This window comes from Myxine glutinosa, chromosome 2, assembly GCF_964187855.1.
Source record: "Myxine glutinosa chromosome 2, kmMyxGlut1.1, whole genome shotgun sequence".
Classification (NCBI taxonomy): Eukaryota; Metazoa; Chordata; class Myxini; order Myxiniformes; family Myxinidae; genus Myxine; species Myxine glutinosa.
This window is the reverse complement of record NC_136262.1, coordinates 55,035,243-55,050,456: the sequence shown is the minus strand read 5'-3', so window position 1 is coordinate 55,050,456 and position 15,214 is coordinate 55,035,243. Positions and strand designations below refer to the sequence as shown.

Below are 15,214 nucleotides of genomic sequence, written 5' to 3'. Positions count from 1 at the left end.
ATTCAAAACCAGGATCCCAGAATCCCAAGCCGGCACCCTAACCGCTAAGCCACCACCAGGCTAAATCACATAATATGACTGAACGATATAATTTTCATGCACATAATTAGAAAAAGGCAATATATATTTTACTTGAGCCTTCTCACATGGACCTTGTTGAAAATTGATTGTCATTCAACATTCCGGAATCGTGCCCAAATAATGAGGTAAGGTTGAATTCTTATTAAAATTTGTGTGACTTTTAGATCTCATCGGAAACCTGTATATGAGGCGTGATAGAGGGTTCAATGGGGATGGTTTTGATGTTTGGAACAATGATATTAAGTGAGTATTGATGTAGAAAAGGTCATTTTTATATGATGCTAATGGCTAAACCCAAAGACATTTTCTTGAAAAGTTTTCATTATTGTCTCCCTCATTCGAATAAAATATTGTCCTGTCCACAGCTGGTTACCACCGAGCCGTGGACGGATGAGCCGAACCAAGCTTTAACTCCTGAAGTGATTTCCAATCTGGCGGTTATGGCACACGCGGGATCGAAGAACTACGAAGCGTTTATTCTCATGAACACACGGGTTTATTCCGAACCCACAAATAACAACACAACAAAAATGTAACAATAATTATTTACAACAAAACAAGGCACAGAATAAGAATAAATAAAAGAAATGCTGAGGTAAAAATGCTTTGGCGAGGATGCTCTCACACAGACACCAAAACACACACAGAGTGAGATAAGAAAATAAAAGACATGCTCTGGCACTCAGCTGAACCAAATGGATCCTGTGGTAAGTCAGCAGCCGTAGAAGGCCGAAGCCACACAGGCGGGAAGCCCGGCAAAATGGCGACAACGTCGAACGACGCGGGCGCCCGGGATTGAGACGAGTGGCGTAGACGGCCCTCTTTCTCTCCGGTCTCTCAAAGTTCCACAATCCTCTTTTGTGTGATCAACGGGATCCTCCTTCTGGGGAAGGACAGCGTGGCCTTCAGCACACCAGCGACAGTAGCACCAGCCTCCGCATGGTCACACAACCAAAATCCTCTCAGAGACTCTCTCCTTCTCCTCACTCTCCAACCTCGCTTCTTTCGCGCTCGCCCCGCTCACGTAATCGGGCCGCATCACTCTGGGGTGAGGGGGGGAGAGGGGAAGGGGAGGGGGACGTGGCCTGCCAGCCCTGGCCCCTGCCCATCGAACCATTTTTGCTCCGCCTCTCCTAGGCATGTCTTTGCCTTATCGTGTCCACTGGAGCGTGAATAACTTGGCCGGGCGATGTTGTAATGGTTAGAAATGGCCACAGGGAGTATAACGAACATGGGGAAATTATCTTTAATCCCTACAACTAATTAAAACGGCATCACCCCCTTGTATGGTGCACATTTAAACACAACCTTAAGCTACATTTTCGCTACTTGTTACATCGAAATGCTCCTACACATCACACGGTCCATACTATTCCTATTCAATCCTACCTTTCCTACGATATTCTCTAACCTACCCCCATAAACGTAACAATAACATATATCTAAATTTTGTTTCTTTCATGCAATGGCCCTCGTCATTCTGATCATTTTGATGCCAAATTTTGACTTGTAGAATTTTTGTTTGGGAAAATTGCATACATCGCTGAATCAGTTCTCGGAAACCCTGCAGTATAAATGTAAACGCAATTTTCACAGTGAGGTACACTGATCTCAGAAGGTTGCCCTCTGGAATATTGTTCAGGAAGATCTGAAGTTTTAAAAAGTATTGGGCAAACAAATATTGCATGAGGTGTCCACAAAAACCAATGCTCCCCGACTACAGTAAAGCGACTATCAGGCCACCCCTGTACATTGTTTTTTTTAAAGAGAATAATATAATAACTTACATTCATTCATGCCGAGAGATGGTTATATGAGTGCAGTAATTGATCCAATTGAATGCATATCTTGCAATTACAGATTTCTTGGTGTACTCATTTATCTTTCTTTCCAACCTGTAATCTGGTTTCCAGGGACCAATAAGTGAGCAGAATCTTGAAGCGTACGTGAGCGAGCTTACACACATGTACTCAAGCAATGACCGGCCCCGCAGCCCAGAGCAGGCAAGGCTCCTGGACTCAATCCGCCAAGCAGTGCAGGGGATACAAGTGTGAACGTACTGCAGCGGCTGCTATTCTACTTGCTGGTGGTTCCACTGATCACAATGTCCAAAACTAGCTTAATGTCTTTTTTCCTCTCTTCTTCCTTCCTCTCTTCTTCCTTTCTCTTTCTTTCTCTTTCTCTCTCTCTCTCTCTCTCTCTCTCTCTCTCTCTCTCAAGATTGTAGTCAAGGTGTGTAATCATGTGAGCAGCAGAATACAAAAACAGACAGCAGCGTACAGATGTATCCTTGATGAAGCAAATATGATGGACAAGGCCAAGCACAGCAGGATACCGATTACTTATGGCTCAAACTAACTGGACTTCCTATAACCAACACATTTTCCTGTGTGTACACAATCCAAGAGCCAACTGCATCAGCAGGAAGGAACCTGTAATTAATTTGTCCTGCTGCGCATCGGAACTTTCACAAAAAGACACAAACACCATCGACCATTACATCTGAACAAGGCCAATTTCCATGTCCTTTTTTTTACGACCTTCCATGACAAGAGATTGTTACCAATTTCCCCCTAAGATTTTGGTTGTCAATGGAACTTAGGGTGACTGGCCATGGACATTTCCCTCTTCTGCATCGGTCTGTTGTTTCGGGCAAACTATGCAGATCTAATGCACCATTTTGGTGTTATTTGCACCAGGGTAACGCGAAGAAGGCACTTTTACATTGGTGCATTGTAATTACAACCCACTCGGCCCTGGGTTCTTCGTGAAGAGGTCTCGCCGGACTAAGGCCGTCAAAGGAAGAACTGTAGGCAGGCTGTACAAAAGCCCAAGGCTTACCTTTGTGTGTCGCACTGGGTCAAACCCAGAAAAAAATCGAATTGTTTGTCTTATTTATTTATTATCTTTATTCAGGGACAGAATGTCCACCACAGGAGCGTTGGAAACGCAAGCAGGCAGGGTTGTGTATATAAGAAGTGGAATGATTTTCTTTTTTTTTTGCATTACACTGGAAAAGGATGTTGCTTATTTATAAATTATTTATTTCTGATGACAAAGTAACAAGATTTTAATTAGAGTTAATGGTTTTAAACATTATTTATTGTACTTGAGGGGTTCTTCTTGTTTTTTATAATATTATAGTGCACATATCAGCAGGTGTTTTATGACATGGTGTCGCACGTTTACCTTTGCTTTTACGCCGAATACGCATCAAACATTCATGACCACATAAGCCATACTGCATGCTGAACTGGGAATTAAAATGCCGTCTCAAGAAGCACAGTTTGCCTTTTTTCATTTGCGAGTCGCATTCGTTTTTGACCGCCCCTCACACTAATCTCAAACTAATTATGATTGGCCTTAAGTCTTGGGGTGAACCCTGAAGGGGGGAGGTGGAGGAGGAAAATCCACAAAATGTCACATGGCTCTCCTCTACCAAAGGTTCTCGTGCTTTTGGAGGAGATACGATCAAAGAAAAAGTTATCCAATGCGAGTTATTTTTTGCTGTAGTTGCAGTGGAATTATCCAAAGGTTAGCTTTCATTTTCTTTTTTTTCATGTAGATTTGTTCATGACCTGCATTTATACAAAGTGCATTCAATTCAGGTCTCCAGAGCTCCGTGTTTTTTTTGTTTTGTTTTTAATGCAAGATCGAGGCTCGTGTAAGAGCTAACATTAATCACACAAAAATAATAATTTAAAAAACGGACACAAAAAACATACAATAAAGGGAGCGGGAGACAAGATGAGGAGAGAGAGAGAGAGGGAAGCACACAAGTACAACAGCAGAGAACAGGGACAACGGGAGATCTGTGGGAGGAAGAGAGCTTGGGGGGGGGGGCATGGGAAGGGGGGTGGGGGGGTTGGGAGAGGTAAAAAAAAAAAACCACATAGACACTGCTAGGACTTCCAGCAAAGAAGTCGGTATTTCAAAAAAAAAGTGGATCTGGGGTGAATTAGCAGGGGTAGAAAAGATCAAGGTTTTGGATGGGGGAAGATAAGAGATGGTGGTGAACAGCTGTTTTAAAGACCTGGAGGGAGTAGAGGGACTGAAGAGAGTGAGGGAGTTTGTTCCAGAGGCGGGAGAAAAGAGGAATGAATTATTATACGGGAGTAAAGAGGAAGAAGACCTCGCGGTCTTGCCGGCGAGGTTTCGTGTATGCGCAGCTCTCCACGCTCTCCATCGAAATCGAAGTTAAGTAATTGTTCCCATTTGTATTTTCGTTATAACTGTATTTATTTTATGGTGTGTGTACGTATATTGTGTCCCGAGGAAGATTTTCGGTGCAAATCTTTCATACCTGTATTGAAAATTGTGTTAATTCGTGTCGTGTCTTGAGGCCTTGTACAGTGTACAACCTTGAGGCTTTGTTTTTCTCTCAGCGGTCCGTCGTTTGTGCTCCAATAACTTTTGTTCTCTGTTTTCACAGTCTTTTCACCCCTTAGCCTACTTCCTTGTGTAAATCTCAACGAAAAAAACCAAAAAAAAACATTTCCTTCTCTGTTCTTATTCTTTGTTCTCATTCGTTTATTCATTCTTATTCGTTCGTTCGTTCTTCGACCACGTGTTTCTCCCCCATTTCCCCAGATAGTTTTCACTGTTATTAACCTTACAATGTTTACACTTTCCCCTCAAGTTCTGTATTCGGTCGTATATTATAACACCTTTTTCTTCTTCTTCTTTAAAAGGCTGCTTTCGACTTGCTCACCAAATCTATTCATCCCAAAAAAAAATTCCATCTCTTATAGTGCCTCTTTTCTACATTCCCTAAACTCTCCTGCACTCCATCCTCCATCCAGCGTCCTTAAACGTGTCTTTGACTCGAAGGTCACAAGAAACTCATTTTGCAATAAATGTTCATTTCCCATTAATCGTACACTTTCTAAAATCCAATCTCACCCCTCCCCTCCAAATCTTCCCCATAACCCCTCCCCTCCAAATCTTCCCCATCACCAATCCCTTTCAAATCTTCCCCCTTTCCCCTCCCCTCCTAATCCTCCCCATCACCCATCCCTTTCAAATCTCCGCCCTTGCCCCCTCCCTCCTAAACTACCCCCTCACTCCTCCCCTCCAAGACTCCCCCTCGCCCCTCCCCTCCTAGACTCCTCCCTCACCCCTCCCCTCCAAATCTCCCCCATATCCCATCCCTTTCAAATCTTCCCCCTTTCCCCTCCCCTCCTAATCCTCCCCATCACCCATCCTTTTCAAATCCCTCCCCTTGTCCCTTCCCTCCTAAACTCCCCCCTCGCCCCTCCCCTTCAAATCTCCCCACCCTCATTTCTTCTCAATTTCCCCCCTCTCACTCCCCCTCCTCAAAGCGTCCTCCCCGCTTCTTCCCCCTTCCAACACCTCCATCTCCCCCAACCTTCTGCCTCGCTCTTCCCCCTCCTCAAATAACACCTCAATGTGCCTCACCCAATCACCATCAAACCTTTTGTCCGCCCCATCCTTCCCTTTCTCCGAGCTATTCTGAAATCTCTGACACACCTTAAACAGCTCTCCCTACCTCCTCCACCTCTTCCACATCTTACTCTACCTACCCATCCTCCCCCCTGTTCTGTATCCGATGCTCCCCCTTCCTCTTCATTAACGGTATGGACCTCAAACATCTGGGGCCTTCGTTCAAACTTAACTGATCTCTCCATACAGGTTGCTTCTGTCAAACCAGACGTGATCTGCTCAACAGAAACTTTCCTCCTTCATGATGTCTCCGATTCCTTAGTATCTCTCCCGGGTTACTCCCTCCTCTGGTATGATAGACCTGAGCCTCGTCCTGGAGGTGGGGTTGCTATCTTTATAAAAAAAACTCTCTTCCTCACTCGCCCTGCACTGCACTCTCTCCACCTCACCCCCAGGAATACCTCTGGCTACGGCTTCCCCTTCGCTCCCACCTCTTGTTCATATGTGTGTTGTACCATCCACCAAACAGTGATGACTCCATCTACATCTCGCTGTCTGATAATATGGACCAACTTCTATCTACTCATCCCAACTCTCTCTTCCTCATATGTGGTGATTTCAATTGTCACCATGCCAGTTGGCTGGGTGTGGGTACCTCTCTCACCAGCCATGGCTCCTCAGCAAAGGACTTCTGCGACTCACTGGGACTGACACAATCTGTCAATTTCCCAACCCGGATCTCAGTCAACGGAGCATCTTCTCTTCTGGACTTGGTTATGACTAACTTCCCTGAAAATGTCTGCTGCTATTCTTCTGCTCCAATCGGATCATCTGATCATGTGCTTGTTAAAGTGGACATCTCTCTGACCATTCTCAGGGAGCCTGCTCAGCGTCGACGAGTCTGGTATTTCACTCAGGCCAACTGGCACGGTCTTCAAGCAGCCATCAATCATCTGGACTGGTCTCCCATCTCTACCACCTCTGACATCAACTCATCCTGGGAATTCTTCCAAAGTAAATTGCTCTCTCTCAAGCACAGATTTATCCCATCTCGTCTTCAGTTGTCATACCCTTCCTCCCGTCCATGGTACACGGAATCTTGTGGTGAGGCTGTTGCCCAGAAACAACTTGCCTTCGTCTCCTGGAAAGCAAATCCAACGGAAAGAAATCTCATTTCCTTTCACAAAGCCTGAAACAAGTGTGTGTCCACCCTCAGGAGAGCCAGGAAACAATATCTCTCCGTTCTCAAGACCGAACTCTCTTATCTGTTTCCCTCTTCCAAATCCTGGTGGCGTCTGGTCAAATCTGTTTCTGGTGTTTGTTCCCCCTCCATCCCCTCCCTTACCTCAAACGGCTACACAGCTGATTCCGCACGTGAAAAAGCTGAATGCCTCAACTCTGTGTTTGTCTCTAAATCTTGTGTCCCAAACCCATCCCTCTCTGTACCCACCATACCCAGTCGTACCCAGCTGCTCCTGGACTCCGTGTCCTTTCCTCCTGACAAGGTGGAAAAGTTTCTGTCAACCCTCGACTCTGATTCTGCAACTGGACCTGACGGCATCAGCCCATGGGTCCTAAAATCCTGTTCTTCCGCTCTTTCACTCCCTCTCTCTGTTCTCTTCACCCTCTCTTTTGCTCAAGGTCAACTGCCATCTGCTTGGAAATCAGCCAACATCACCGCTTTGCACAAAAAGGTGCAAAAACAGATCCTCGCAACTACAGACCAATCAGCCTTCTCCCAATTATCAGCAAAGTCATGGAATCCATCATTGCTTCGGATATGAAATCTTTCCTCTTCTCCAATGGCTTGATCTCTGATCGACAATTTGGTTTCAGACCCGGTCGCTCTACTCTGGACATGCTGCTTCTGCTGTCTCAACAATGGATGGAGGTCCTCAATGCCAAACAGGAAATTAGAGCTGTCTCCCTCGACATATCACGTGCCTTCAATACGGTCTGGCACCCTGCTCTGCTCACCAAACTCTCCTCCTTTGGTATCCATGGAAATCTCCACGCATGGCTGGCGGACTTCCTCTCTAGTTGTAGTCAATGTGTGGCCCTGAATGGGGTTCTCTCATCTCCTCTTCCTGTTCAGGCTGGAGTTCCCTAAGGTAGTGTTCTGGGCCCTGCTTTTTCTGGTCTTCATCAATGATCTCTCTGACTCTCTTGAAAATCCTCTCTATCTCTTTGCTGATGACTCCACTCTCTGCCGCTCCATTCCTCATCCCTCAGGTCGGCAGTCTGCAGCCTCCTTACTCTCTGCAGACCTGGACAAAATCACAGACTGGGCAAACAAGTGGAACATGTCTTTCAATCTTGACAAATCTCACACTCTTACGATGTCTCTCCGAAAAGACCGACTGGACAAGCCTCCCATCTACTTTCTGAATCATCCTCTCCAAGAAGTTCTGTCACTCAAGCTTTTGGGTCTCACTCTCTGCCATGATCTTTCCTGGGAAAACCACATTTCCAAGCTGGCTTCCAAAGCCAGTCGCCGACTGGGCATCCTCCGTCGTGTGAAGTCCTTCCTTGGCACACCTGAGCTCCTCACCACATACAAGGTTTTCATCCGCAGTTCAATGGAGTACTGCTCTCCCCTCTGGGCTGGTGCTCCTGCCTCACACCTAGCTCGTCTTCACGCTGTTGAAACCAAAGCGTTCAGAATCATTGGAATCTCCCGCGATGACGCTATCTCCGAGGGCCTTTCACTTAATCACCGCAGACAGGTTGGTCGTCTTTCCGTCTTCTACCGACTCCTCTCCGGCCTTGCTCCCCCAGCTCTCTTTGGGCTCTGTCCCCAAAATATTCCTGCAGGTCGCACAAGATCTGCCTGCAACCCTCTTATGGTTAAACTGCCAAAATCAAGACTCTCTGCTCACCTTCACTCCTTCATTCCTCTATTCTCCCGCCTCTGGAACAAACTCCCTCACTCTCTTCAATCCCACTCCTCCCTCCAGGTCTTTAAAACGGCTGTTCACCACCATCTCTTATCTTCCCCAATCCAAAACCTTGATCTTTTCTACCCCCGTTAATTTCACCCCAAATCTACTTTTTTGAGGTGACTTTTGACTTCTTTCCTGGAAGTCCTTGGTGTCCTTGTGTTTTACACCTATCCTCCCCCCAGGCCCTCTCCCTCCAAAAACATCTCCCGATGTCCCTGCTCTCAAATGTTGTGTTTGTGTGCTTCCTCCCCTTCTCTCCCCATCTTGTCGACCGCTCCCCTTTTTATATACTTTGTTTGCTTGTTTGTTTGATTTGTTTGTTTGATAAATGTTAGCTCTTTCACGAGCCTCGACTCTGTATACAAAAAAAAGAAGAAAAAAAAAGTAAGAGGATAATGTAACGAACAGTTCAAAAAAAGGATATCTGGGTAATAAAGAGCACAAGGAGGCACCAACCTGTGGCTGAGTTCTGCTCATTTTACTCCAACCCATAACAAACATGGGAAGCTTTTCATAAAAGGAGGTAAATGCTAATCCTACCAACTTAACCTTTACAGTGGAAATGGACCATCTGAATTTGTGTTTTTCAAAATATTTAAGGATAATGAGAAGAGCTGAGTATAATTAACCTCTCATCGCTGAAAAAAGATGAAAATTAGCGTTTGCTTTCTCCTTGCATGTGCTGTGGTATCGCTATGGATTAAATCTTCACATAGCTGAGACATTTTGAATCGGATAACTGCTCCACTTCAGAGATGTATAGAAATAGTTGTATGGATTCTACATGGGTGAGCTCCTTTTTATGTGCGCAAAACTGAGGCTCATGGAAGAAAGATGACAGAGGGTAGGTAGAAGGGCAACGGACTGACGGTGAAGCCACATTTAGATTCCACAAGCGGGGGAAATTAATTAGCAGGAAAGAGAGAGAGAGTCGGAGAAGGAACATAATTTCCTCTCATTCTTCCTTCCAATCTCATTCTTCCCTCCAAGTCTTCAAGACAGCTGTTCACCACAATTTCAGATCATACCCAATCCAAAACCATGATCTTTTCTACCCCCATTAACTCCCACCCCAAGCCCACCTCCATCAAAATTTCAAGTTTTTCTTTTTTGAAAGTTTCCTTCTGCATCCAGCCTGTCCACCCCATGCATCCTCCGCCACCTCTTGTTCCTCAACCCCTCCCCCCCCCCCCCCCTTTCTACAGTTCCTTTTATTTTGTTGTGTCCTGATCCATTCAGTGTCCTAGCTCTTCCAAGAGTCTTGACTCTATATAAAACAAGTACAGATACATTCAAAGTACACCGCCCCCATGCCAAATAATTAAATATCATACAGCGCGGCATTGCCGGGGCGCATCCGACGCCCGGCAATACCGCAGTGCACCTCATAGAGGCTGCATTGGGAGGGAGAGGTGTACGCTAATTGATTGATTAATTGTATAATTAAAATCAATAAAAGATTATCACAAAATATTTTCTTAATCAATTGGCTAACAGCATAACTAAACCACAAGTGCTTCATCTGAAGATGTATCTTTTAGGAATTTAATTAAATAAGTCATTAATAAAAAATTAAATAATTAATTGATTAATCAATAATTAATCAATAAATAATTAAATGATTAGTCAATAAATCAAAAATATCCTTGATAGCCACATCACCTGGTCACTGTCATGTCCAAATATTAGCTTCCCAGCTCAAAAGGTGCCTGAGATATTGGCCAAATGAGAAAGAAAATAAATAAATGATTAATAATGAAAATAAATAAATAATAATCATTAAAAAATTAAATTATTAATCAATTCGGTCACAGAACACATAAACCACCACCATTTCATCAGAATATGTAACTGAAAAAAATTAAAAAAATTTAGTACTTAATCGAATAATTAAATAATTAATCGATTAATTGATTAATTGATTAATCAATAAATCAAAAATATCTTTGATAGCCACATCACCTGGTCACTCATGTCCAAATATTAGCTTCCGAGCTCAAAAGGTGCCTGAGATATTGGCCAAATGAGAAAGAAAATAAATAAATGATTAATAATGAAAATAAATAAAGAATAATCATAAAAATAATCAATTCGGTCAGAGAACACATAAACCACCACCATTTCATCAGATTATGTAACTAAAAAAAAATAAAAAATTTAGTCATTAATCGAATAATTAAATAATTAATCGATTAATTGATTAATTAATAAATCAAAAATAGCCTTTGCAGCCAAATCACCTGGTCATTGGCATGTCCAAATATCAGCTTCCTAACTCAAAATGTGCCTGAGTTAATGGTCAGAAGAGAAAGGAAATTTGATTAATTAAATAAGTACTTAATTAATCGCTGATAATTAAATAACTCCTCAATTATTTGATTAATCAAAAAACAAAAAATACGGTTTTGAGAAAGGACTTGCTCACTATTGTGCCGAAATTTCAGCTTCCTAGCTCAAAGGATAGCTGAGATATCGCCCGGACAAACAAACAAGAAAACAAACAAGTACAGATACATTCAAAGTACACCGCCCCCATGCCAAATAATTAAATATCCTACAGCGCGGCATTGCCAGGGCGCCTCTGGCGCCCGGCAATACCGCAGTTCAGCTCATAGAGGCTGCATTGGGAGGGAGAGGTGTACGCTAATTGATTTATTAATTGTATCATTAAAATCAATAAAAGATGATCACAAAATATTTTCTTAATCAATTGGCTAATAGCATAACTAAACCACTAGTGCCTCATCCGAAGATGTATCTTTTAGAAATTTAATTAAATATGTCATTAATAAAAAATTAAATAATTAATTGATTAATCAATAAATAATTAATCGATTAATCAATAAATAATTAATCGATTAAATGATTAATCAATAAATCAAAAATATCCTTGATAGCCACATCACTTGGTCACTCATGTCCAAATATTAGCTTCCGAGCTCAAAAGGTGCCTGAGATATTGGCCAAATGAGAAAGAAAATAAATAAATGATTAATAATGAAAATAAATAAATAATAATCATAAAAAAATTAAATTATTAATCAATTCGGTCAGAGAACACATAAACCACCACCATTTCATCAGAATCTGTAAATTAAAAAAAAGAAATTTTTAGTCATTAATCGAATAATTAAATAATTAATCGATTAATTGATTAATTAATAAATCAAAAATAGCCTTTGCGGCCAAATCACCTGGTCATTGGCATGTCCAAATATCAGCTTCCTAACTCAAAAGGTGCCTGAGTTAATGGTCAGAAGAGAAAGGAAATTTGATTAATTAAATAAGTACTTAATTAATCGCTAATAATTAAATAACTCCTCAATTAATTGATTAATCAAAAAACAAAAAATACCGTTTTTGAAAAAGGACTTGCTCACTTTTGTGCCGAAATTTCAGCTTCCTAGCTCAAAGGATGGCTGAGATATCGCCGTGACAACAAACAAGAAAACAAACAAGAAAGCAAGAAAACAAACAACCAGAGTGAAAACTGAGTACTCCCTTTCAGCGTGTGTCACTGCCGAGCCCCCTTCGGTGCCCAGCAATGACGATTTGCAATGCCTGGAGATGGCATAGGAAAGGAGCAGTGTACAACAAGTACACATACATTCAAAGTACACCGCCCCCATGCCAAATAATTAAATATCCTACAGCGCGGCATTTCCGGGGCGCCTTTGGCTCCTGGCAATACCGCAGTGCAGCTCATCGAGGCTGCATTGGGAGGGAGAGGTGTACGCTAATTCATTGATTAATTGTTTAATTAAAATCAATAAAAGATTATCACAAAATATTTTCTTAATCAATTGGCTAATAGCATAACTAAACCAGTAGTGCTTCATCCGAAGACCTATCTTTAAGAAATTTAATTAAATAAGTCATTAATAAAAAAATAAATAATTAATTGATTAATCAATAAATAATTAATCGATTAATCAATAAATAATTAATCGATTAATTGATTAATCAATAAATCAAAAATATCCTTGATAGCCACATCACTTGGTCACTCATGTCCAAATGTTAGCTTCCGAGCTCAAAAGGTGCTTGAGATATTGGCCAAATGAGACAGAAAATAAATAAATGATTAATAATGAAAATAAATAAATAATAATCATAAAAGATTAAATTATTAATCAATTCGGTCAGAGAACACATAAACCACCACCATTTCATCAGAATCTGTAACTTTAAAAAAAATTTTTTCGTCATTAATCGAATAATTGAATAATTAATCGATTAATTGATTAATTTATTAATTAATAAATCAAAAATAGCCTTTGCAGCCAAATCACCTGGTCATTGGCATGTCCAAATAACAGCTTCCTAACTCAAAAGGTGCCTGAGTTAATGGTCAGAAGAGAAAGGAAATTTGATTAATTAAACAAGTACTTAATTAATCGCTGATAATTAAATAACTCCTCAATTAATTGATTATTCAAAAAACAAAAAATACCGTTTTTGACAAAGGACTTGCTCACTATTGTGCCGAAATTTCAGCTTCCTAGCTCAAAGGATGGCTGAGATATTGTCCGGACAAACAAACAAGAAAGAAAGAAAGAAAACAACGAGAGTGAAAACTGAGTACTCCCTTTTAGCATGCGTCACTGCCGAGCCCGGCAATAACGATTTGCAATGCCTGGAGATGGCATAGGAAAGGTGCGGTGTACAACAAGGAACTGATATTCTAGGTTCTCCACCTTTTAGGTGGTATGAGGAAAAGATCTGTGTAAAATGAAAGCTAAATCTTCAACGGTTTTTTAAATATCGTATACACAAGCCAAGTTACCGAGATGGTTGACATGGCAACTTAATTCAGCCAATCACAGCTGTGATCTAATCAAGTTGAGATAATGTCATGAAGAACAGATATCTGCAATATGAAAGCTAAATGTTCAACGGTTTTTAACTCAACTGGACTATGTCCAGCTGAGTTTTTGTCGACACCCAGTGTCTGTCGTCCATCTGTCGTCTGTCTGTCGTCTGCAAACAATTCGACGTCTACGCTCTAAAAGTCACAAATATTGATGGAATTTGATGAAACCTGTTATGCAGCATCTTTAAGACATAAACTAGTTTGGGATTGCATTTGGGCGTTTAACGCCCAAAAATGGGCGCGGCAGGGTGGCCATATTGAAAAATCAATTTTTGTTATATATTTAGCACATATAAACTATATAGTTTGTGGTTCTATTATGCATATTCTAACCATATTGATATAGACCAGTTGAGTTCAGGTTCCCTGGATACAAAAGTATCGCGGATACAAAAGTACAATGGACGGAGCTCATTTTAATGGCCCTCATCTCCGGCATTGTTGCAGAGGCAGGTGACAAAAAACCCTGCAAGAAAGAGGGTTGGCTTACTTCCGGTTAATGGAAGTAGAAAAGGTCACTGGTATGGATGGGGGATGACCAAGATGTCAGTGCACCACCTGTTTTTGAAGCCCTGGAAGGAAGAGTGGGATCAAGGAGCATCAGGAAAGCTGTGTTTGGCTCAGCTAACAGTCCTGCGATATTCATCTGTATGTCCGTGTGTGGCAGCTGTGCTCCGAGCGTTACATACATCCTGTGTTAAAAAAGGGGGAAAAAAACACAGGTGAAACGAGACAGATTATGAGCAATTTCAGTCGAACCAGCATATTACCCATAAGGTGATTGCATCACCCACACGGCCCCATCCACCCTTACACTGGCGGAGACTGTGCAACTGTTTAGCCAGAACAGCCTTTCATTTAAAAATCACACACACACCTGTGGCCAATTACATTTTCACTACGAGTAAACTTGTACATGCAATTCTGACAACTCCACAACCCCCAACCCCTCTCCCTTCCGCAAAAAGTCCTCCCTCCTCCCAACTCTGCCCATCTTTCCCCGCTCCCCACTCACCCTAAGTTCTCACCCTGCCAACCCTAAGGCATCAATCCCCTCCTAACTTCAAACCACTAAACCCCTCCCCCACCACAACTGCTCAACTCCCCCTACCCCGTTTCCCCACCCACAGAAGGTCCTCAAGCCCTTCCCCCAAACCTTCATCCATCCCCTTTCCAAATCTGTCCCATCTTTGGTCACTCTCCCCCAACCCCACTCCCTCCCCCCCCCAACCTACTCCCACTTACAAAAGCAATGGGTATTCCCACATCAAAACAGTGGAATATTTAACGCTGTCTGCTCCGCGATCGTATGTTATCAGTCATAACATATCCTCCTAATTCATCCTTGAACTTTCCAATCACCTTTTTATTTTTAGAAGAGAACAACTCACTCTCTGGACTGTAATTACTTGTATCATAGATATTAATGCTCCTGCCTCACACCTAGCTCGTCTTCACGCTGTTGAAACCAAAGCGTTCAGAATCATTGGAATCTCCCGTGATGAAGCTAACTCCAAGGGCCTTTCACTCACTCACCGCAGGCAGGTTGGTGGTCTTTCCGTCTTCTACCGACTCCTCTCTGGCCTTGCCCCCCCAGCTCTCTCTGGGCTCTGTCCCCCAAATATTCCTACAGGTCGCTCTGTCCCGAATCACTTTCATGTCTGAATAAACATCATCAGTATTAATTTTCAAAATAAAACGATCTGTATCCATATAAAGTAGATTAACATCATTTTGATATTTCTTCCTCAAGTTATTATAAAAGTAATCATACATTAATGACTTTGATAAATCAAGAATTGATGTTCCAATATAAATAGGTTTGTCCATTTCAATACTCTCTTTAATCAAATGGATCGCACAAAAGTTCTCAGTAAAGACCTCAGCTCGAGTAAAACTCGGTCTATTAATTAAT

The 15,214-nt window shown here is 42.1% G+C and overlaps 1 protein-coding gene across 2 annotated transcripts in view; it reads left to right on the top strand.

Moving 5' to 3' along the window:
• LOC137421785 (myelin transcription factor 1-like protein) overlaps nucleotides 1-3,364 on the top strand; it is a 253,738-nt gene extending 250,374 nt beyond the window's left edge. For both annotated transcript variants that reach the window (XM_068108183.2, XM_068108181.2), the window contains exon 22: nucleotides 1,995-3,364. In XM_068108183.2, the coding sequence (XP_067964284.2) occupies nucleotides 1,995-2,135 (141 nt within the window). In that variant the 3' untranslated portion in view covers nucleotides 2,136-3,364. The remainder of the gene's footprint in view (nucleotides 1-1,994) is intronic.
• The last annotated feature ends 11,850 nt before the right edge of the window (nucleotides 3,365-15,214 follow it).